Source organism: Aspergillus steynii (assembly GCF_002849105.1).
Source record: "Aspergillus steynii IBT 23096 chromosome Unknown P170scaffold_2, whole genome shotgun sequence".
Taxonomy (NCBI): domain Eukaryota; kingdom Fungi; phylum Ascomycota; class Eurotiomycetes; order Eurotiales; family Aspergillaceae; genus Aspergillus; species Aspergillus steynii.
In genome coordinates this window covers 2,326,616-2,347,994 of record NW_020194399.1, presented here as the reverse complement: position 1 = coordinate 2,347,994, position 21,379 = coordinate 2,326,616, and the positions used below count along the sequence as shown (strand labels likewise).

General features: G+C 55.3%; 12 protein-coding genes across 12 annotated transcripts; 6 read left to right on the top strand and 6 right to left on the bottom strand.

The window, feature by feature from the left end:
* Positions 1–361: 361 nt before the first annotated feature.
* P170DRAFT_377656 (DUF3431 domain-containing protein) lies at positions 362–2,310 on the top strand. Its single transcript, XM_024845411.1, has 3 exons — positions 362–1,139; positions 1,194–1,636; positions 1,686–2,310. The coding sequence occupies exons 1-3, from the start codon at positions 757–759 to the stop codon at positions 1,889–1,891; spliced, it is 1,032 nt and encodes a 343-aa protein (XP_024707437.1). The 5' UTR covers positions 362–756; the 3' UTR covers positions 1,892–2,310.
* Positions 2,311–2,464: 154 nt separating this feature from the next.
* On the top strand, positions 2,465–3,634 carry P170DRAFT_433978 (putative dephospho-CoA kinase). Its single transcript, XM_024848620.1, has one exon. It carries the CDS (start codon positions 2,604–2,606, stop codon positions 3,426–3,428), a length of 825 nt encoding a protein of 274 aa, XP_024707436.1. The 5' UTR covers positions 2,465–2,603; the 3' UTR covers positions 3,429–3,634.
* A 280-nt stretch (positions 3,635–3,914) lies between these two features.
* On the top strand, positions 3,915–4,574 carry P170DRAFT_433977 (YjgF-like protein). The gene has a single exon (XM_024848619.1). It carries the CDS (start codon positions 4,127–4,129, stop codon positions 4,529–4,531), a length of 405 nt encoding a protein of 134 aa, XP_024707435.1. The 5' UTR covers positions 3,915–4,126; the 3' UTR covers positions 4,532–4,574.
* Positions 4,575–5,953: 1,379 nt separating this feature from the next.
* P170DRAFT_472041 (uncharacterized protein) lies at positions 5,954–6,627 on the top strand (the record flags this gene model as incomplete). Its single annotated transcript, XM_024852903.1, has 3 exons — positions 5,954–6,092; positions 6,227–6,240; positions 6,295–6,627. 3 exons carry the CDS (start codon positions 5,954–5,956, stop codon positions 6,625–6,627), a joined length of 486 nt encoding a protein of 161 aa, XP_024707434.1.
* A 135-nt stretch (positions 6,628–6,762) lies between these two features.
* Positions 6,763–7,494, bottom strand: P170DRAFT_472040 (uncharacterized protein; the record flags this gene model as incomplete). Its single annotated transcript, XM_024852902.1, has 3 exons — positions 6,763–6,960; positions 7,007–7,357; positions 7,426–7,494. 3 exons carry the CDS (start codon positions 7,492–7,494, stop codon positions 6,763–6,765), a joined length of 618 nt encoding a protein of 205 aa, XP_024707433.1.
* A 320-nt stretch (positions 7,495–7,814) lies between these two features.
* P170DRAFT_402027 (zinc-finger domain-containing protein) lies at positions 7,815–8,753 on the top strand (the record flags this gene model as incomplete). The annotated part of the gene is made up of 3 exons (XM_024846399.1): positions 7,815–8,156; positions 8,281–8,448; positions 8,506–8,753. The coding sequence occupies 3 exons, from the start codon at positions 7,815–7,817 to the stop codon at positions 8,632–8,634; spliced, it is 639 nt and encodes a 212-aa protein (XP_024707432.1). The 3' UTR covers positions 8,635–8,753.
* Positions 8,754–8,865: 112 nt separating this feature from the next.
* P170DRAFT_472038 (YjbQ family protein) lies at positions 8,866–9,367 on the bottom strand (the record flags this gene model as incomplete). The annotated part of the gene is made up of 2 exons (XM_024852901.1): positions 8,866–9,024; positions 9,092–9,367. 2 exons carry the CDS (start codon positions 9,365–9,367, stop codon positions 8,866–8,868), a joined length of 435 nt encoding a protein of 144 aa, XP_024707431.1.
* Positions 9,368–9,918: 551 nt separating this feature from the next.
* P170DRAFT_472037 (DUF4267 domain-containing protein) lies at positions 9,919–10,350 on the bottom strand (the record flags this gene model as incomplete). Its single annotated transcript, XM_024852900.1, has 1 exon — positions 9,919–10,350. One exon carries the CDS (start codon positions 10,348–10,350, stop codon positions 9,919–9,921), a length of 432 nt encoding a protein of 143 aa, XP_024707430.1.
* A 184-nt stretch (positions 10,351–10,534) lies between these two features.
* P170DRAFT_377638 (GFA family protein) lies at positions 10,535–11,541 on the bottom strand. Its single transcript, XM_024845410.1, has 3 exons — positions 11,072–11,541; positions 10,773–11,025; positions 10,535–10,704 (listed from the first exon to the last, which is right to left on the bottom strand). The coding sequence occupies exons 1-3, from the start codon at positions 11,301–11,303 to the stop codon at positions 10,611–10,613; spliced, it is 579 nt and encodes a 192-aa protein (XP_024707429.1). The 5' UTR covers positions 11,304–11,541; the 3' UTR covers positions 10,535–10,610.
* Positions 11,542–12,016: 475 nt separating this feature from the next.
* P170DRAFT_433972 (F-box domain protein) lies at positions 12,017–13,923 on the top strand. The gene is made up of 2 exons (XM_024848618.1): positions 12,017–12,452; positions 12,506–13,923. Exons 1-2 carry the CDS (start codon positions 12,127–12,129, stop codon positions 13,830–13,832), a joined length of 1,653 nt encoding a protein of 550 aa, XP_024707428.1. The 5' UTR covers positions 12,017–12,126; the 3' UTR covers positions 13,833–13,923.
* On the bottom strand, positions 13,901–16,000 carry P170DRAFT_488622 (glycoside hydrolase family 27 protein; the record flags this gene model as incomplete). Its single annotated transcript, XM_024853972.1, has 7 exons — positions 13,901–14,385; positions 14,492–14,676; positions 14,831–15,133; positions 15,185–15,274; positions 15,353–15,493; positions 15,625–15,757; positions 15,923–16,000. The coding sequence occupies 7 exons, from the start codon at positions 15,998–16,000 to the stop codon at positions 13,969–13,971; spliced, it is 1,347 nt and encodes a 448-aa protein (XP_024707427.1). The 3' UTR covers positions 13,901–13,968.
* Positions 16,001–17,275: 1,275 nt separating this feature from the next.
* Positions 17,276–21,143, bottom strand: P170DRAFT_423029 (putative inositol polyphosphate phosphatase; the record flags this gene model as incomplete). Its single annotated transcript, XM_024847480.1, has 6 exons — positions 17,276–17,351; positions 17,404–18,071; positions 18,117–18,376; positions 18,423–18,632; positions 18,681–21,042; positions 21,090–21,143. 6 exons carry the CDS (start codon positions 21,141–21,143, stop codon positions 17,276–17,278), a joined length of 3,630 nt encoding a protein of 1,209 aa, XP_024707426.1.
* Between the last annotated feature and the right edge of the window lie 236 nt (positions 21,144–21,379).

Here is a 21,379-nt window from a genome sequence, read left to right as displayed (position 1 = left end):
GCAGATCATTGACAAGCAGGGAGACCTGGCTGGACGTGTCGTTGAGGGAGACAGTGACGATCTCGAGGGATATGTTGTCGGGGATGACGGGGAGATTCTAGATGAGGATGGTGATCTGATAGGCCGTGTTGAGGTGGTCTGTAGACGATAGCACCAATTTGTTAGTATTCAGTATAGTTATGTGTTAGTTCCATTAGTTTCAGTCGGCGCCCTGTTGAAGTATTTTTAGGGGGCATACCCCAGAAAGCCTAAAAACGCCCTGATGGAGACTAAGAAGGAGCCAATGGCGCCAAGAGAGACGAACGTGCTGTCTGGATCATAAAAGCAGATGCCTAGTCCTGTACCACCCGAATTCTTTTCCTCTGTTGTTCATTCCACGATGAGGTCAAAGAAACCGATGAAATATGCAGGCGAGAGACTAAGAAAATGGGGGCGGCTCCACCCGGGCGGACCCTTTTCTCCTGCCAGCTGTCGCTCGTGGCTTTTTGCTCTCGACAGTCCAGACATTCCCCCGTTCAGTTTCATTCCTTCCCTTCGTTGCAGCGATTCCTGCAGGCTCTGCGAGTCCGTCTCGACGACATCCGGCGTCCCTTCAGTCCTCAGGACTGTCCTCTCCCTCGCCAGCCTCCGCACTTTCGAGTCCAAGCGCCGCCATGATCTTAGTCTGGCCAATCTGACCTATCCTTAATTCGATTCAATACGCGCATACCACGACATCGATCCATCCACGTTCTCTATATACGTCCTTCAGTCAACATGTTATTTTTCGGTGGCGGAGTCCAAAGCCCGCGCCGTCGCAGCCGCGAAAAAGCCATCTTCATCACCATCTTCATCGTTTTCGCCTTATATTTTCTCTTTTTCGCAAACACCTCCGGTCGCAAACAGGCTGCCGCCGTTCACGAAGGGGTCGTGTCGCAAGGAGGACCGAATCGCGACACTCGCTCGGGGCAGGCTACCCCGTTGCGACAGCCGCAGAATGTCGAAAAGGATCTGGTGGTGGCCAGCATGAAGAAGGATGATGTTTCGTGGTTATTCGAGTTCTTTCCCGAATGGCATAAGAGCATCTACGTGGTGAACGATCCGGACGCGGAATTGACGGTGAAACTCAACAAGGGGAGGGAGTCGATGGTGTATTTGACGTGAGTTATTCGCCTTCGCTCAAGAGGGACCATCGCTAACTTCACTCGCTATAGATATATCATCGACAACTACGACAATCTGCCCGAATCGATACTCTTCATCCACTCCCTGCGGTACCAATGGCACAACGACGACCCCTACTACGACGGCGTCCCCATGCTGCGCAACTTCCAGGTCCCGTACCTCCAGAAACAAGGATACGTCAATCTCCGCTGCGCCTGGGTGCTGGGATGTCCCGTGGAGATCCACCCGCTTACCGATACGCATCGCGAGAACGTGCACGCCGGCGAATACTTCAAAAATGGATTCATGGAGCTGTTCCCGGGCGCCAAGGTGCCCGATGAAGTGGGGGTCTCGTGCTGCGCGCAGTTCGGAGTGACGAAGTGGAAGATCCTTGAGCGACCGAAGAGCGATTACGAGCGGTTCAGGAAGTGGTTGTCGGAGACGACGTTGCCGGACGATCTGAGTGGACGCATCATGGAATATTCTTGGCACAGTATGTTCTTTGACCATGCGATGAGCGAATGAATGCTAATTGTGAGCAGTGATCTTTGGAAAAGAACCCGTCTACTGTCCCTCCGCGGAGGAGTGTTACTGCAAGGTCTTTGGATTGTGTGATCTCACTTGCACCGAGGGCGACTGTGCTGGCCGCTACGCCCTCCCTCCTTTCTCCAGCCTTCCCCGGGGATGGCCCTATATTGGCTGGAAGGGCCAGAAGCAGGATCCAAGCAAGGGTCTCCCAGAAAGCTGAACTCGCCGATACGCAGCAGTTGCCAGCAAGTTTCCGCGGAGCCACATTTGGTCGTGAGCTCGGGATGAATTCCTACCGAGCCATCCTTCGTTGGCTGCGATGTAATCACATCGCTATCCACTCGGTCTCTGGGATTCATCGCATTGCCACTGACGCTACTTCGTGTTTTGTGGCCAATAAACCTTTCCGAGCTCGAAAGCAGCCTCGTGAACGATCCTGTTTTCTGTCTAGGCAGGATGACAGAAGTCTCCGGCTGTGCTCTTTACTGTAGCAAGCCATACCAGACAGAAAACCAGTCCTAAGATGACGACCATTTCATCCCTACTCTAATGACATCTATTTGTACTATTCTTACGAACAAAAGTCCGTGTACATAACTGCATTTCTGGATTGTATTGGAACCAAGCATCACATCAGCATTGTTACAAGAATTCTAAAATCCAAATCATTTAATAGAGATGAAGGTAATCATGTCTGAGTATAAAACCTGCATGGAAGTGGATCGGCCGAGGTCCGTCCAGCTCTCCCCGCATCTCCGATTTTCTCCCTTTTCCTCTCCCTCTTTTGCCTCGCCACCACAACTTCTACCATCTTTTCTTGCATTACCAGACCACACCCTATAGACTGCAGCGCCGGCGCTGACATCCATCCCATATCCACCTACAACTCCAACCTCCTCCCTCCAACTCCATCGATAGAAACCCACCTCAGAATGCTCATAATCGGGCTCACCGGCTCCATCGCGACCGGCAAATCGACCGTCTCATCCTTCCTCTCCTCGCCACCGTACTCGATCCCCATCATCGACACCGACCTCCTCGCCCGCCAAGTCGTCGAACCCGGCACGCCCGGCTACAAAGCCATCGTCGAATACTTCGGCCCTTCCACACCGGATCTCCTCCTCCCTTCGAAACCAGATAACCCGACACCGAACCCCCATGGCCAACCGCTCAACCGACCAGCCCTAGGCCGCCGCGTCTTCGGAACGACCGACGAGCGCAAACGCGACCGACTCGTACTCAACAAGATCGTACACCCCGCTGTCCGATGGGAAGTCTACAAGGCGCTGGTCTACTATTTCGTGCGCGGACACTGGGCCGTGGTTCTCGACGTGCCGCTGCTTTTCGAGAGCGGGATGGATCTGCTCTGCGGGACGGTGGTAGTGGTGGGTGTGCGCGACGCAGAGGTGCAGATGGCAAGGCTGCGGGCTCGCGATCCGCATTTGAGTGCTGAGGAGGCGCAGGGGCGCGTGAGCAGCCAGGGCGATGTGCGGGGGAAGGTCGAGAAGGCGGAGTTCCGCGGGACAGAGAACGCGCGGGGCGTGATCGTGTGGAATGATGGCGACAAGGAGGATCTGGGGAAGGAGGTAAAGAAGGCGATGGGTGAGATTCAGGCGACGAGTCCGAAGTGGTGGGCGTGGGTGTTGCTGCTGGCGCCGCCAGTGGGGGTGGGCGTTGCGGCGTGGAATATGGCGGTTAATTTTATGCAGCAGAAGAGTTGGGAGAAGAAGGCGAGGGAGGAGAAGGCGAAGTTGTAATCTTTTCTTCCTCTTTGAAGGGGGTGTATACCTAAGGGGGTGTCATCATATCGTCTCTATCTAAACTACAAAGATATTACTGCGCGAGGTATGAGGCTATACATTAGTTTTTAACCCAGATTTAACGATAAGAAATGCAACAGATACAGATGACAAAAATCGAAAAAAGAAGAAACAAATCAAGGAAACAAATCAAGACATAAAAGATGGCCACCGAAACTGCAGCCATATACTAAAGTAGAAGTATGTACACTCCCATCATCTACACCATGAACAACTTCGTCTCAACGCAATAGCATTCCGATAGCACAGTAGATTTTGTCCCGAGTTCCGTACGTTCTCCCTCTTGAATCTGGACATCATTTTCATGGTTTTGATTGATAATAACTCTATTCCCCTCCGTACCTCCAACGCCTCCAACACACCTCCAACACACCTCCAATGACGCGCAAATAATTCAACAGACTCACAACTCCATGATCTGCCCATTGATCCACTCTCATATCTCCTCCTCACCTCAAAAGTGAATTGCAAACCCTGCAGAGTCCATCAATTACCTCCATAATGCCAAGCTACCTCCAAGCCAACCCAATGCATACATAAAGGGCACCAAGACTCGAATCCATCCCCCATTTCTCTCACCACTCCCTCACTCCTCTCTCCAAACTCATCCACTCTCACATTCACACTCCTCTCAAATGTCCTCCCTAACATACACCAACGACCCCGGCGCCGGCCAAAAACACAGCGACCTCTGCCACTACTCCCAAGCCGTGCACCTTCCCGGCAACATCGTCAAATGCGCCGGCCAAGGCGGCTGGACCAGCACCGGCGAGCTGGATGCCAACGACGTCCAGGGCCAGGTTCTTCGCGCCTTTGAGAACGTCGATCGTGTGCTGCAGGCTGCGGGGCTGAGAGGCTGGGAGGACGTTTATCTTGTTCGCTCGTATCATGTCGATATGGGCGCCTCGTATGATTTTGTTGTGGAGGGTCTGAAGAGGAGGATTCCGGGGCATAGGCCGGTTTGGACGGCGGTTGCGGTGCCGAGGTTAGCGTTTTTGCCCATGATGATTGAGATTGAGGTGGAGGCTTTGAGGGGGTGATTTTGTGTGTGTGTGTGTGTGTGTGTGTGTGTGTGTGTGTGTGGATTGAGGGGGTCTATTGGGGGTTGGGTATAGTCGGGGTGGATTGGAGTAGGGTTTCCCTCTGCTGTAAATAGTATTTCTCCCTGTGAATTGATCACAAGAAAAGATCAACCCGAGCAACTCCGTACTACCGAACAGAGTTACTACCAGCTAGGATCTCTGGAGGCTCGACTATACCCATCCACTTGACCCGTATCACACACTAACAGTGTCATTACTATCCCATCGATCCACCACGGCCTCTCGCATGAACGGGCTACAGGCACGGTGGCATGCATCTGCGGCTTCGTCTTCGGAGTTTCCATGAATGATGAGGATTTGTTTTGGTTGATCATCTATCTACTCATCGGAAAGAGTACTATGAATGATGGAACTTATGCTTCACATTCCTGGGACTCAGCGTCAAACCAATGTTTCGTTCTCGCAGGCGAAGCGTACATATCTAATCGAGTTCAGAACTCGCTGGAACGAGAAGCAGGCTACGGACAAAGAATTCTTGTTAATTCTCAAGGCTTATGACCATCTGCGGATCTTGTTCCAAGTATATTCTGGGGGATGCGATCCATGCGCAGCCAGTCGAGTTGGATTGTTCAAACAACCTGAGATAAGCGCCTTCTCTGCTCATCCTATAGTTCCGTTCGTGTCGAATGATAAGGGTTTGCAACTCTGTACACATGAGTAAGTATCAGAGGAATACTATACTTCAAGCTCAGTAGAAGTTAATTCGAGAAAAGGGCCATGGAAGCTGTTTACAGACAGTTTAAACTTTAGACTATCAGCTTCTTGCCGTGGTGATCCTCAGCACTTGTGATATATCTACTACCTACTCAGGTATTCTTGAACCCGCCGACTCTTCAACATTAAATCAACCCACGACTTAATCCAAATCAGACAAGGCAAACATCCTGAAACACAACATCGAAACTAGATTCCAGAACATAGAACACCTACGTAACCAGCGCCTCCTCAGCCCTCCTACAATCCTAAAATATCCCCACGTGCCACTGACGAACCCAATTATAGTTTGCGCCTTGCGTCCTCCCCTGTCTTCTGCGTATCGATCGCCATCCGACCACTGCCTCTGTGACAGGAGTCTAGACAGGTCCGTTAATCGCCGGATGTAGTAACTAGGTACGTAGGCTCGTAGGCAGAGGCGGTTCCTTTGTTTCGTGTCTCTGTAGCAACGAACGCCTTTCTCTCTTTCTTCTTGACGTCCGTCTGTTACGTGTTTGGTTTAGCTTGTCTTATATCTCTCCTGCTCTCTGCTCTTTGCTTGCGCTTATTTTTTCTTAGCATTTAAAAGGTTGCTTATCTGGTGCGAATTTCCTCATCACTACAGACACTCAGACCACTACGCTATACGCTACGACTACAACGACAATGTCCTGTCCATGCCTCTACGACCCTCGCAACGCCGTCATCGACAAGCCCCAGACCCCGCGCATAGTGCGACAGGTCTCGCAGCGGACGAACGACGCGCGGGCCCCGTTGCCCGGGGGGTTGAGCCGAACAAGCGGAAGTACAAGGGGATCGAGGAGGAGCATATTAGAGAAAAGTGAGCCAAGCCCATGCGTGAATGGAAAGAAAGAGAAAAAGGGTATAGGGTATATAGTTATGTACATTCTCAACGAATGCTAATGAAACGGAACGCAGGCATCGAGCATAAGGTAATAAGAAAACCCGACAACCGCTTTACCTGCCGAGACTAACGCAACAAGCAGACAGCCTCGCCGACGAAAAGCACCTCCCTCCCCAGGAACAGCCACGGCCGAAGCACCGCCCTCCCGCCCAAGGGCATCCTGAAACATCCGACGAAACGATTCCCGTTTGAAGAGGCGGCCGGGCAGCGCTCGTCGGTTCTTCGGTTCGAGGTGGGCAAGCTGTCGACGGAGTTCGTGCTGGACGAGGATATGGTCGAGGTGCATGCGAAGCGGAGGGGAGGGAAACAGCCCCGGGATTCGATGGTGGTGGTGGACGAGGCGCGGACGCGAGCGAGAAGGCGGTTTCTGGCGGAGAAGGGATCCCGGGAGGCTCTTCTGGGAGAGAGCGATTGAGGTGTGGTAGTTTTGTTTGGTTTGGTTGCATTTCGGGATTGGCGCTATGACTTTGACTTTCAATGATGATGATAACTGATGCCGTTGCGGACACGATATATGTCCATGTCCATGTGAAGCGAGCGCCTGCTGAATTTATTTATGCTTTCTCTTTTTCTTCGACTGCGATGGCGATCCGGTACTCCGGTCCTTGACCACACCTCCTGCCCCCGAGATGCTAGTGATCTTGTCTATCCTGACGGGCTTTCTGTTCTTCTGCGCTTCCTCTTTTTCTTGCTTGAGTACATCATCGGCCTCGTCCTCGCCGAGTGTCATCGTTTCGCCATCCGCCGTCTAGTCACGTCAGTATTTGGTATCCTGCAGAGGAAAAGAGACAAACCGTAATCGTCTTCATGCGCTTGAAATTCCCAAACTTCTGCCGTCCCCCGGACACCATGTTCCTGTCATCCGCGTCCAGCGAATCCGCCGTCACCACCCTCGGCTGCGGCGCGTACTGGGGGGTATCGAAATCCAGTACCCACTCGGACTCCCCTGCCTCGGCGGCCTTGCGACTGACTGCCTCTTTGCGCTGCCTTTCTTCCTCCGCTAGAGCGGCCGAGATGGCCTCCAGGTCTGATTGGGTGGCGGGGCTCGCGGCTTCTTGCTCTGCGCGGTGGCGTTTGGGGCTGGGCGTGTCGGCGGGGGATTGGGATTCATTGACAGCTGCGGAGGCGGCGGCGCGTTGCATGAACTGATTTATGTCAGTTGAATCTCATTTGGAATGAAGGCGAAGGTGAACATGAAGTGAGAGATGCGTACCTTCATAGTCAGCAGACGCGACGACATGGATTTCTCCGGCTTAGAGCCAGATGAAGGAAAGCCCGCCATGACTGCGCGTGATTGAACAAACAAAAACGAGAAGCCGATCAACACAACCTGCTGCCAAAAAAGCAAGCACCTTCTGAACAAGAGAAACGAACCCGATAAAAAAAAGGCGGAACAAAATCCCCGGCAGAATCCCAAGCGCCGCTCTTACCGCCGGAACGCACCCGATTGGCTCTACAGCCGCTCCGTTAACTAACCAACCAAACCTCACCCTTTGTAAGAACCTCGCAAGTTCCGGTCTGCTCTGCTTTCTCCCGCCCGCCCTCGCCAGCCAACAACCCTCCCTCTCACCCTCCCACACCTCAATCCCTCACTAAGCAGACATGTTCGCCTGCGCACGCAGCCGCATCGCGGCCTCCGCCTGGGCCGCACCCCGCGTGGTCCGCGCCAGCTACAGCACGACGGTGGCGCGCCTCGGCGAGAACAAAATGCAAGCGAACGACCCGACTCCGCCGTCGAAAGTGCCCAACGTGTCGGCCACCAACGCCAACCCCACGGACGCCATGGGCGGCTGGGACCTGCCGCTGAAGGAGGAGCCCGAGGTCGGCGAGCGCAACCGTCAGGTGCAGGCGCCGAACCGCGCCCGGACCTGGGCTGCCAGCCAGCAGCCGCGCGAGAAGGCCATGACCGGGCCGCGGTTCGAGCAGACGATAATGGAGATGCAGGTGCGTTTCCTCCTTCTTGCCCGGGTGGTTAGGGAGTCAATTGGACGGTGGCACTGTCAATTGACCTGACAGGAGGGAAGGGAGGACAGACAGGATGGTCAGGAAACTAACAACCAAATTCTAGCCCCAACCTATGGCTGCCATCGAGCTGATCCACCAGCAACCCGTGCGCTGGACGAAGAAGAAGGTCGTCAGCTGTGACGGCGGCGGCGGTCCTCTCGGCCACCCCAAGATCTTCATCAACACCGACAAGCCCGAGATTGCGACCTGCGGATACTGCGGACTTCCTTTTGTATGCCCCTCAGTCAAAGCAGACAGAGTACACGCTAACACGATTGACAATGAACAGGCCCAGGAGCAGCACCGCGCATACCTCGAATCTCTCCCCGCAACCAGCTACCCCCTCAAGCCGACCGGCAGTGCCGCGGAAGTGAACGAGGCCCAGCGCGTCACCGAGGGCGGACTAGAGCAGCGGTAAAAGGAACGGCGTTGATGATTTTGCAGTTTAGTTTGCTTTGCACGATGTGCTTGTACAGTTGTACTGAATTCATTGATTTTTCTACCTCAGACCGGAATACACAATAGGTGCTTAATATGGTTGGTTGGTTATCTTCCTTGATACGGGGTACATTGTGTCGTATCCTCCATCTATGCTCAACTATAAACTCCCCCTTAACTCCCCAGTCTCACTCCCTTGGCCAGGATAGAGTCACGCCTTCTCCCCCTGAATCGTAGCCACCACCTTCCTGCTATGCCGACTCGTCCGGAACTCCAGGTACCAAATACCCTGCCACGTGCCGGTGTTCAACCGGCCATTGGTAATGGGGATAGTGACGGACGCGCCGACCAGGGCGGACTTGATATGAGCCTACACCAGTATCAATTAGCAACACTCCAAAACCCCCAAATCACCACAAGAGAGAAAGTAGACCCACGGGCATATCATCCTCCCCCTCGGCGGAATGCCGATAAAGGTTCCCCTTGCGATCATACGGCGCGATGCGGTCCAGGGCATCGCTCATGTCTGCGCGCACGTCGTCGTCCCAGTTCTCGTTCAGCGAGAGCCCGCAGCTCGTGTGCTGCACGAAGAGGTGCAGCATGCCGACTTTGTAGTCGCGGAGCTCGGGCAGCTCGGAGACCACTTGGTCGGTGATGAGGTAGCTGCCGCGGGATTTGGCGGGCAGGGTGAAGGTTTTTTGGAACCAGGACATTTCGGCGGGTTCTTTCGTTGGGTTGGGTTTGGTTTTGGAGGGGTCTGGTGGTGGTTAGTTTGGTGGGATGGATGGAGTGGGTGGTGGTGGGGTTGGGTGAGGGGGATGGACAGTAGTATTAGAGAGAGGGGAGGGGAGGGGAAGAAGGAGTATATTCTGTGGGATATATGGGTTGTTAATGTTAGGTATAGAGATACTTACTTGATTGTTGTAAGTTGCAAGAAGATGTGGAAGTTGAGGAAGCGGATTTCGACGATTCTTCGGTGGGGAAACGCGGCGACGTCATTGGATTTGGCGGACTCTACATGGTTTAGTTAATCAGGTACATTCAGACGAAATAAGGTGCTATTTCAGTTGCCAAGGTTATACTCGACAGTAGATTCTTCTACTCGGAGTATTCATCACTAAATAAATAACCATAAGCTCAACTCCATCTCCGAACTCAATTAACCGCCAATAAACAACCATCACCCGAACCGATAGGAGTACTCCGTAAAATAAAATCCATCTCCCCAATCCTCCGACTAAATCGATCTAAACCCCAGATCAAATCAAGAAAAAACCCTCCACAGCGCCCACCCCCCAAACCCCAAAAACGCCAGCCCATGCCCCATCGCCTTCTTGCGGAACTCCTCATTCCCAAACCGCCACACCACCACCGCGTCGCCGAGGCCCGCAAACGCACAGATCGCCGCCATGGTGGTCACCGCGGTCTCCTGGCGCTGGAGCTGCAGAGCGATCAGGGCCAGGCCGTAGCTGGTCTCGCGGATGCCCTTGAGGTGGATCAGGGGGCTGATGCAGTTGGCGTTGGCGTTAGCACCGTTGGTGGGTTTGGACGGTTTACGCGCCGGTGCAGATTCAAAGGGCAGGCCGAATCGGGGATATTCGTTGGAGGGGCGCAGGAAGCTGTTGAGGCCGAGGACCAGGCAGAGCGCGCCGAGGAGGTAGCTGGGGAGGGGGGAGAAGGTGGTGGTGGTGCTCATTTTTGGAGGTTCGTTTCAGGTTGGATGGACTGGTTGGGGTTGATGATTGACGATTAATGGGAAGAAACCGGATGGCTGTTGTTTGCGATTGCAGATCAGTTGGGGTGGTTGAAATCGGATGGCGCAGGGGGCGGGCAAGACAAAGAAAGGCAACGCGGATAAATATAGAAGATGCTATTCGTACAGAAATTAAAAGTACAGGCCTCCATCCCTGTCTCTACCACCAGCACTAGACACTAATACTAGGCAGGTAGTCTAGTTTACTCCAATTGATCGCTGTGCCCGTCCAATCCCGACCATTTGGGTTTCCCGTCCGGCATGTCGACGGCCCGCGCGCTGTAGAAGATATGACACCTACGAGTACTTCGTTAGTATCTAGTCCCTCTATCCAGAGTAAGTTGTAGGTAACAGCAGGAACGCACTCAACGGCAAACGCCTCCCGCCACTCCTGCACCTCGCGATCCGACGACCCGTGCTCGATGGTCGTCGGAAACACCATGCACATATTGCGCCCCTCGTCCATGATCGGCGTGCGACAGTACGAGCAGCTCAGCTTCGTCGGCGTCTCGTACTCGCGCGTGCGATCGCCCGCCGAATAGAACGCCAACCCGTCGGCGCCGTTGACGAAGGCGACGTCGGTTTTGTGGAAGATGGCCGCCCATTGGAAGGGGGCGCCTGTCTCAATTAACCCCTGCGTCAGGCGATGAGACTCCGTTCTTACCGTGCAGTAGCTGACAGTTGCGACAGTGGCAGTATTTCGACCGCAGCGGCCGCTCGCGATTCAGCTTGAACCGCACCTGGCCGCACTGGCATTTCCCGTGCCATTGGACGCGGCCAAATTCCTCGGCGGATTGCATCTTGTAGGGAGCGCGGTGCTTCCAGTATGCTTCCTTTGTCGTGCCGGCCATGGGGTTGGGGAAGGGTTGGCCCCCTGCTTCGCCGATTTCCGTCATTGTGGTTAGAAAGATTGGGTTATTTCACGTTCAGTCCAGGTAGTCAGGATGCTATTTATACGAGGTTTCAGCCATGGATGTCCGATCTTATACAAATACGACAGCATCGATGTCATCGGCCAAGGAATCCTGATGGACCAGGCAGATGATGTCATGGCGATGTCAGAGGGGGTGTGGAGGATGTCCGGGGAAATGACTGGCATAAATCAAAAGGACATCTAGACACAATGCTAAGAAGATAGAAAGGTCTCTATACGGTCTATCGAAGTGGAATGGAAAAGAGTCGAGACCGCAGATGTACAAAGGATGACAAAACGGTCGGAGGACTAACCCAACAAGGCTAGACTAACGCTGAGTCAGCCGCCTGAAACGCTGGCATTGGCGCCTGAGGCCCATCCTGGATTATGCGGACTTCATTCAAATCATAACTAATAACGGATAATTATCGCAACGATTGGAATAATAATAATAATAACTCCCTGGTAAACAGTCCAAATGATCCCTGAATCCCTACTTCCTCCTCCCGACGATCGCCAATCCGGACAAAGACGTTACTCCATCCGGTAGGCTGGCGTCTACTCCCCCAGCACTTCTATATTTATACCGCGCCATTAATTGGACTCTGTCTTTCTCCGTAATTTCCGTCGATCGTCGCTTACTTTTAGTTTCGGCTTCTTAAGTGCTGCTCCCCCGGCGTTCGTCTGGTCGGTCGTGTTCTTTCTTTTGGCCCCGACTCTCCACTCCCTCTCTTTCTTTCTCGTGCGCTAGTTCCAACGCTCCCTCCCTGCCAGCAACCCAACCAACATCTCCGATCTCATGAATCATGGGCTTCCTTAGTCGTCTGCGCAAACGATCCAAGAGCCTCGGCCGTGCGGGGAAGAGCAACGCCGTCAGCTACGACCATCTCCGCACTCACGATCCCCTTCCTCGCATGCCCGTCAACATCACCGGCGGCGATCACACCAAGAAACTCCCGCCTCAGGTCCTCGCTCGCATTTTGATCCACGTCTGCCCCCATGCCAACGATGGCTCCTACGAAACCTCCGAGGAATCCATGACCGAGGATGGCTGCATGCTGTGTGATATGCGCGACCTGGCCCACTGCGCCGTCGTGTGCAAGCGCTGGTTTCTAGAGGCGCGCCGACTGCTGTACGTTCTTCCACTTTTGCACCTCTCGAATCTAACCTTTTGATCTCCCCTAGATATGCTCACGTCCGCATCGATCCCGTCCACTACTGCGAACTCGAGCTGGAACTGGCCGCCAAGCGAAAACGCCGCTCGTTCTTCGATCGCAACGCCGACCCCATCGACGCCCCCCAGGTCCGCCTCTCGCTCTTCATGCAGACCGTGCGACAGTCCCAAGGTCTGGGGAACCTGGTGCTCTCCCTGCGCATGCCCTACATGACCCGCGAGGCCAACAAGGCCGAGATCGCCCGCACCATCTCCGTGCTGCCCAACCTGCGCTACGTCGACCTGCCCGCCGGCATCTACAGCGACGACCCGTCGTGTCTCGCCCTGAAACAAGAACTCATGGCCCGCTGCCCGGACATCCGGCGCATGGCCTACCGCCACGGCGCCGAGGGCAGCTTCGCCCAGCTCTCGGGCGCCCCGCCGTGGGGGAACCTGGAGATCCTGGAGCTGCAGCGCCTGCACGTCGAGCCGAACATCCTGCGGTTCGGACTCGGGTCGTTCCCGCAGCTGCGCGACCTGACGCTGGACGACCTCTCGTGGCTCGACGACGCCTGCTTCGCGCCGTCGCAGGCCCTGCCGCCCTTCCCGGCGGTCGAGCGCCTGACCATCCGCGACTGCCCCGGCGTGACGGCCGGCGGCATCGTCGCGTACCTGTCGATCCCCGTGCACCGCCGGGCGCTGCGGTACCTGACGCTGTCGAACACGGGGGTGGCGCCGTCGACGCTGCACCAGATCCTGGCGGCGGCGCCGGACCTCGTGGCGCTGTCGGTGGCCCAGTCCGTGACGCGGTCGTTCCCGGCCGAGCAGATCCCGCCCATGGCGTCGCGCACGCTCGACACGCTGCACTTCGAGGTCACCTCGGAGGCGGGCCAGTACGGCATGCCGCCCGTGGCGTCCTCCTACTACTCCTACCTGGTGTCGAGCCTCATGTCCAACGCGCTGCCGGCCCTGCGCGAGCTCTACGTGCGCGACTCCAACTTCCCCGAGACGCTGCTGCTGGCGCCGCCGCCGCGGCTGTTCGGCGGCGGCGAGAGCGGTCCGCAGCTGGGCGCCGGCGTGCTGACGCAGCCGCTGAACGTCTACAGCAAGGGCCTGGACGAGCTGGAGTGGAACTTCACGCCGTACGAGCCGCCGGCCACCCGGGGACGACGCGACAGCACGACGCGCCCGGTCAGTCTGCACGACGCGCAGCTGAGCCGGACGTGGGGAGGCGATGCGCGGCGCAGCGTGCTGGTCGGGAACGGATTCGGAGGCTTCCTGGCGGTGCCGGCGGACGAGCGGCCGCAGAGCAGCGGCGGATGGAGCAAGCGAGATAGTCGACAGGATCTATGGCGGTAGATAGTGTGGTGGAGTGGAGTGGGTTGGCATAATGATATACCCTGGAGCTTAGCCTGCTAGATGATTGTATAGCATTTGATTGCCTTTTTCATCCATCCATCTCCAACCCTATCCCCAAATAAAACAAACCCATAAACTAACACCTCCTCATAACCACAAACCCAACAACATCATGCCCCTGCACCTCCCTCGCAATCCCCCCCCTCACACACCCCAAATTCTCCCCGGACCAAATATCAATCACCTCAAACCCGACCTCCTCCCCACCCTCCCCCTTCTCATCCTTCGAGACCTCCAACTCCGGAACCTCGCTCCACCGCGCCCTCCGCAGCCCCGTCTCCTCTTCACTATTCAGCATCAGAACCAGCGTTCCGCCCAGATTATACGAGTCCCCGGACCAGTACTCCGCCGGATGAAGCGGGTCGAAGGTCCAGTCTGCGTTGTACCCCCATTTGAACGGGTACGCGGGCCGCCCGACCACGGGGTCTTGGTTGAAGTCGATCAGGTATTTGTTTTTGAGAATAGCCACATGTTCTGGGGAGATTTTGTCGAGCTATACATGTATACTTGTTAGCTTTCCTCTTCACTCGAAGAACTGGGGAGAGGAAGAGGGAAGAGGCCAGGGAAAGAAGGAAAAGGAAAAGGAGAGGAGGAGATACCGGCGTCCCAATAATCAACGGCGCCTTCATGACCGCCCACAGCGCGAAATGCGCCCTGTTCTCGGCTACCGTCAGGTTCCCGTTTCCGACCTCTAGCATGTCCGGGTCCGGATAGCCCCAGAAGTCGGCGTCGTTGAGGAGGAAGGTATTCTGGTTCGCGAGGTCGGCGATGCGCGTCCAGCTTGCTGTTTTCCCATTGTCCTCGTTAGCATAGGTTCAGACTTAGGGTCATGTCATGTCATGTCATCTCATCTCATCTCATGTCCTGTATGAACAAGAGACATTGGATATCCAACTTCACCCCAACATCCAACACAAGAAGAAGGGGAGAGGACGTACGAGTAATATCCCCACTAATCCTCCACGAATTCCCCGTCTCATTGCCCCAGGTCCCAACATCGCCTTGACCCCAGACGCACAGGGAATACGCAATCGTGCGGTTCACGGACAGCAGCGCATCGCGCATCCTCCGGTACCGACGCGCCGTATTCGATTCCCGCCAGTCGTACCCTTCCGGCGCCGGCATCTCGAGGTCCGGACAGCTGCCGTTCGGGAAGTGGTTGCCGTTGGTGAAGTCGGGGACGCAGTAGGTGTAGAGGTCGGTCCAGTTGGAGGGGACGCCGCAGTTGTCGTATTTCAAATCTATAGTGCGTCAGCATATTCAAATAGGGGAGAGGGGAGAGGGGGGAGTACAGTCAATCCCCCAGTCGGCGAAGGTCTGGGCGTCGATGCGCTCGTAGCCTAGGCTGGCGGGATAGCCGGCGCAGGTTTCGGTCCCGGCGCCTTGGATTATTAGCATTCGTTGTGATGTTCGCATGTTCACTTGTGTAGATGTCGAGGGGGAGAGGGAGGGGAACGTACTACTATAGATCCCCACCTTCAGTCCCAACCGATGGATCTCATCTGCGACGCCGGAGATACCGTCGGGGAACTTGATCGGGTCGGGAATCATGCGTTTCGTGACGGGGTCTCGTTGGCTTTTGATGGACCAGCAGTCGTCGACTGTCAATCATTAGCATTAGCTTGAACCTATCCATTGGCCGTGGCCATGCTGAGATGTATGTGTATGTCTAGCTGACTCAACCCTTGCAACGCAACTAGAACAGAATAGAAGAGAAAGGGAGGGAAAATACTATTAATATACTCATATCCCAGATCCTTCAAGCCCAGGTCCAGGACCTGCCGCGCGGCAGTCAGCACCTTGGTGGCGTTAATGTCGCAGGCGAAGGCGTTCCAGGAGTTCCAGCCTAGGGCGGGGACGCGGCCCTATGAATATTAGTATCTTCATCTTTTGGGAGGTAGATGGATATTGGGAAGTAGGTATGGGGTTGTGTAGTTGTGCTGAGCTCTCGCTCTCGATAGTAGAACTATAGAGCAAGTATATAGTAACGGGTAGTATCAAGAAAAGGAAGAGATAGAGTGAAAACATACCACACCACCCGGCCTCACCAGTCCTTCTACCGCCGCAGCAGAGAGGAGGATCCCAGCGAGAGTCCGGAATGAATCCATCTTCATCTTCATCGGGACCGCAGCACGGTACGAGAGCCTACTATAGTATCGGTATAGAATAACTCAACCGCCTAACCACTGGAATTGGAAACAGAATAGACAAGTCCCACCCGGTAAAGACGTTATCTAGACCAGAACCAAAAAGCAAAGGAGAAATCCTCTTCTTATATGCACTCTCGAGTCCAAGTCCCTACTCTCTCCGCACTATGCCCTGTACCGCCCACTCGGTCTACTTGCCGTTCCTCTGCACCGTACGGCGTGGCGTGCAGATCGATTAATCTATCGAGTTAATTATACTCACTAGGTAGGTAGCTAGTCTAGTCCAGCAACTAGATATCATTGGGTTACAATAATTGATATCGAACATTCCCATCCGAGAGTATATAACGTAGGACACGATGCACAATGCAATATAAAAAACGGAAATTGAGAGAGTAAGTAACACGAGACGCAAGCAGACTCGGCCGCCGATGCAGTGCCAACCAAGCGAACAAACAGCTTAACTGCTAACTGCAAAAAGATCAAATCAGATGCATATACTTACTCGGAGGACGTCCTTAGCGATGCGGGCATCATCCGTGTCGAAAACGGAATAGCCGACTTACGGTCTAGAATATAAACAGGGATAGTTAGGGTCTAGTATAACCGAAATGCGGAGAAGTGGGATTCATAGTATGATTTTAGCATAGGTTGTTATTCATAAGTATGCTTTTGGTTTAGAGGTGATGGGCTTATACTACTGGTTAGGATTTGGACCTCGGTATACTGCTACTACTCATACTAAGGTACGGGTGGTTCTGTGTTTTCTGGTCGATCTAGTTTAGGCTACTTGAGATGGTTATATAGGTCTGTAGTATAAATTGCCAGATCATCATGCAGATATGTATGTAGTATGCCTCTTTAGTTACTGTTCCACCCATCTCGTCTACTTCTCCCTCTAGTCAAGGCCAACAATTACCCCGTCCTAACTAACTATCCATACTGCTAGAGCAACCAACTACAATCCAAACTACATAAACACCGGACCAACAGCCAGAAATCAAAATCTATTGATTATCACCGGAATCCACTACTGCTCCCAACCACTTATATACACCATTAAAATTATAACCATCCTCCCATCCTCCCATCCACTCTACTCTAACCCCAAACTTCCATCATCATACATGTCTATCGTGAATCGTAAGTCATACATACACAGCTTGTGTGCGCTCTATAGGAAATTGAACTGTCTGTCTCGGGCACCGAGCATCGACGAGGATACCAGCGGAACGATTAACAGCCCCCGCCGAGAATCAACGCTCGGGCTTGTTGGGGATCGGTTCCGAGGACGCTGATGAGGTATTCGATACTGTGGATTCGTTAGTAATTACAACTCCGATGCAACAGATTAGAAAGCATACCTCGCTTCCGATGCCAATCGTCGCTTTTCCTTCTGGAACTCCTGTTGGCAGCTTTCCCACGTAACGGCCCGCTCGGTCTGTCGCACTGTCTTGATGCGCAGTTTGAAGGCCGCGCTGACGGGTCGGTGGTCGGACGCGCGCACCTCGTGACGTCGGTACTCGAGCTGCTTGACGCGTCCGAGCCCGCGGTACAGAATGCGGTCGCACCAGGCCGGAGACCGCTTCTTGTCGCTGGAGTCGTAGTCGTCCGTCCCCACGTCATACTTGTACGTCGGCGCGAAGGCGATCGGGGACTCGTTGAACGACCGCAGGCGGAAGCCTGGGTTCTTGCGACGCGATGCCAGCAGCTGGTCGCGATCGAGCAGTTTGGTCAGGTTGTTCTGCCGGATGGCTTCGATGATTACGTTGCGGGGGATGGAGTCGATGCGGTAGTTCAGATCGCCGTTCAGCAGACAAATCTCGTGGTCCATGATCATCGAGCCGTCTCCGCCGCTGACGAAATGGTCTGCCCGCGTAGCGAGGCTGCTCTCCATAGGCAGGGACTCGGACTCTAGGATCCCGGCGATATCGTTGTTGCGAGAGGCCGTCTGCGTCTGTCCCGCGGCCAAATGGCAATTCACGAAGCACAGGGAGCTATCATCGAGCACGAACCGAAGAATAAGTGCACCCTAGAGAATTAGCAGGATTCTATTGCCAAAGGTAGAGCAACACACCTTATTCCCATGCAACCCACCCATACCTCGCTTCACCTCGGCAGCGCTGACGTTCTTGATGCGTTGTCGTTCTTTGTGTTTCACAAAGACGCACGTGAACAGTCCGATCAGATTGGCGCTGTGCAAGAGAACGTACGACTCTTCCAAGGGCATGCAGTCGTTGATGCACCGGGTGAGGTGTTCCATCCAGACTCGATACTGCCGACTCATGTGTTCCTTCTCTCCGCTTTCTTTCTTCTTGCTTCCGAGAAGTAAACTCTCTGCGAGGATTAGCACGTCTCAATCCAGGATGTGCATGGTACATACTGGCTGTGATCTTCTTGTTTTCCAAGTCCACTAGTTCCTGGAATCCGAAAACGATGATCTCCGGCGGGTTCTCCGGGTGGATGGCGTCGGCGATGAATTGAGACGCGCGCACGCTGCCAGGCGTCGAGGCACCGGCGTTCCAAGTCACAATGGCGGCGTGGATTTCGCGGAAAGTGCAGAACTCGACGTCGCGTTTTTGCATTCGAGTTTCTACAAAGTTAGCTAGATTCTCATATCAGACGGAGTCAGAGAACCTACCGAGCCAATCATCCTCCAGCATGCCGTCCCACAGACGAATGCAATTGTCCGTTCCAAGCGACGTCACTTGCAGCCGGTTCATCGTCCACACGCTACTCGTATCAAGCAAGAAACTCGATACCGGGCTATCGTGTGCGCGCCAATCCTTCATCACCACCCACGGATTGGTCCTCGTGTCGTAAACGTAGATCATACCGGTCTTGTACGCCGCCCAGAGGTAGTCTCCAACTATGCCCAGACAGTTGATCTTGTAGACGCTGACGTTGACGACCGCCAGGCAAGAGTAATCGTGCGCCGAGTACACCGTCACCTTGCCGTCGGCATGGCCCAGGTACACCCGGCCTCCATCCTTGGTGGTATACGCGCCAGACGTGACATCCCCTGTATGCTGCGACCCGAGCGGCTTCTTCAGGACCTTGAACGTCACGTCGTCGCGGGCGTTCGGTCGATAGATATGCACTTCTCGGCCGGTGGCTAGCCACAGTTTGTCGCCGACAACAAGCGAGAAGCTGTGCCCCTTCACGACCCGGTCGTAGGGGTTGTGGTAGCTGTACTGAAGGTTGGGGGTCCCTGTCTCGTCAGGGGGCCAGACGAGCAGGCGACCTTCGTCATCCAGGGTCCACATGTCCTTCTTACATCGGAGGATCTTGATAATCTCGCGTCGAGAGGGATAAGACCGCGACGAAACCACGGACTGCGTGGCGATATCGACTTCGAGCAGTTCGCCGCCATTCGTGCCCAGCCAAATCCGCTGCCCTTCATCCTCCAGACCATTTCCAGGCTTGAACGCCAAAGACAGACACTTGACAGTCTCCCCATGGCTGAGACTCATGATCTGTTCGCCGGTGGTCAAGTCCCAAACCCGAGTAAGGTACCCGGTGGTGCATACATGCTTGCCGCACACATCCATCAGTCGGGTATCGTACCGGGTGTGGATCTCTTGAGGGCCACTCTTCAACAGCGGCGGCCGCCGATTCGCCACCGAGGCATCCGGGTAATCCGTACGTGAGACCGCCGGTTCTTCCGAAGGATTGATCTCGCTCTCATTAGAAGTGGGCATTGGGCGCACCGGAACAGACGGTGTGGCGGGGACGGCCGGAGTAGGAGGGACAGCAGGGGTAGGAGGCGGTTTTGTCTCGCGGGGAATCGATGGTTGCCTCTGGATCGCTCGCGGCGTTTGAGGCTCCATTTGACTCTGGCGCAAGTCCTGCCTTCCGGGGTATGGCGAAGGCAGGGCCGGGCTATCCAAACCGTGCGCCGGTCGAGATGGAGATCGAGCTACGCGCCGCGCCACCGAAGGATGTCGAGGAGGCAGACCCGGCCGTTCGAGAGGACTGTCTTGATAGGCTCGGTTGGCCGAGAATGGTACGCTGGACATCGTCTCCCGCTGCACCGGCGGAGGTGGCCCGCGGGGAATCTGCACCACCAACGACCGCCCTTCCCGCGCAGCCTCAGGCCGTCTGCGCGACGAAAACCCATCATTCGCATCCCGCAGGACGGGCGGTGTAGTTGTAGGCAGAGGTCTCTCGACATCGAACGAGCGCCGACTCGGAGGCTCCGCCGTCGGCCGTGACGGGGAACGCTGGAACTGGGTTCTAGGAGTCGGCGCGGGTTTCGCCGGTCCCTTCTCCGGGCTGCTCGGCGGCGTACTGAAAGGCGAAACCCCTCGCTCCTCGGAGGGAGCGCGATCATGCCGCGGAGCAAGCGAGTTGTTATCCTGGAATGACAGGCCGACTGGTTTGGCGGGGATCTTGGGTTTAGCGGCGCGGTTCGCCGGCGGCGGCAAGGACGCGCTCTTCAATTTTCGCTCGGACAGACTGTCGCGCGAGACGCCTAACGTGTCCGCAGCACCGGGAGACCGATGCATTGGGGTCTGCTCTGACGGGACGGAGGACGGGAAGGTGGGGGTGGTTGGGCGGTGGAGGGAGGACGACGGAGGGGGAGCTGGCCTAGGGGGTAGTGACTCGCGCGAGGCATTCGGAGGGGTGCGAGAAGCCCAGTGATCATCTGCCCGATCCAGCGACGCTCCTAGCCCTCTCGGAGGAGACCGCGGCGAGTCGACGGTCAGTGTCGGCGCTAATTGAGGCGAGGAGCGGAAGTTCATCGACATGGGTCGGTTCTGGCGCAGGCCAGAAGACCCCGTCATCTGACGCGGGAGGGTCCCGTTTGTGTGGCCATTCTGGGATTCAGACTGGCTCCAAGGCGAGCGTGGACGCGGCAGATCGAGCGACGCCCGCGAGGAGCGGAAGTCGTCGCCGTCGGAGGATCTGAGAAAGGAGTCACGCGGGCCGCACGGCAGGGCAGACGGGGATCGGCGGTGTGAGAGGTTCTCGAAATGAGACAGCAGGGATGACACCGGTCTCTGGACAGACAGTTAGACAAAGGCGAGCCGGGCGGGAGGGGACGTACGAGGGGGGCATTATCGGTGTTGTCCTTGTCCTTGCGAAAAGCGTCCATGACCATGACGTATAGTCTTCGGCGAAGCTTCTGCGAGGATACAGACCATAGATTGAGGAGTGAAAGATCGAAGAAAGGAAACGCGAGCGAGTGGATGGGAGGACTGGCGGAATTCCACCGAACAATAAGTAGGGGCGAGAATCGGGGCGGAAATCCCCAGGGGATTCGGGGAGTGTGGCGGAGCTCTAGGCGGAAGTCTGGACGAACAGGAGGGGATGCAGACGGAGGGAAAGAGGGCAAGG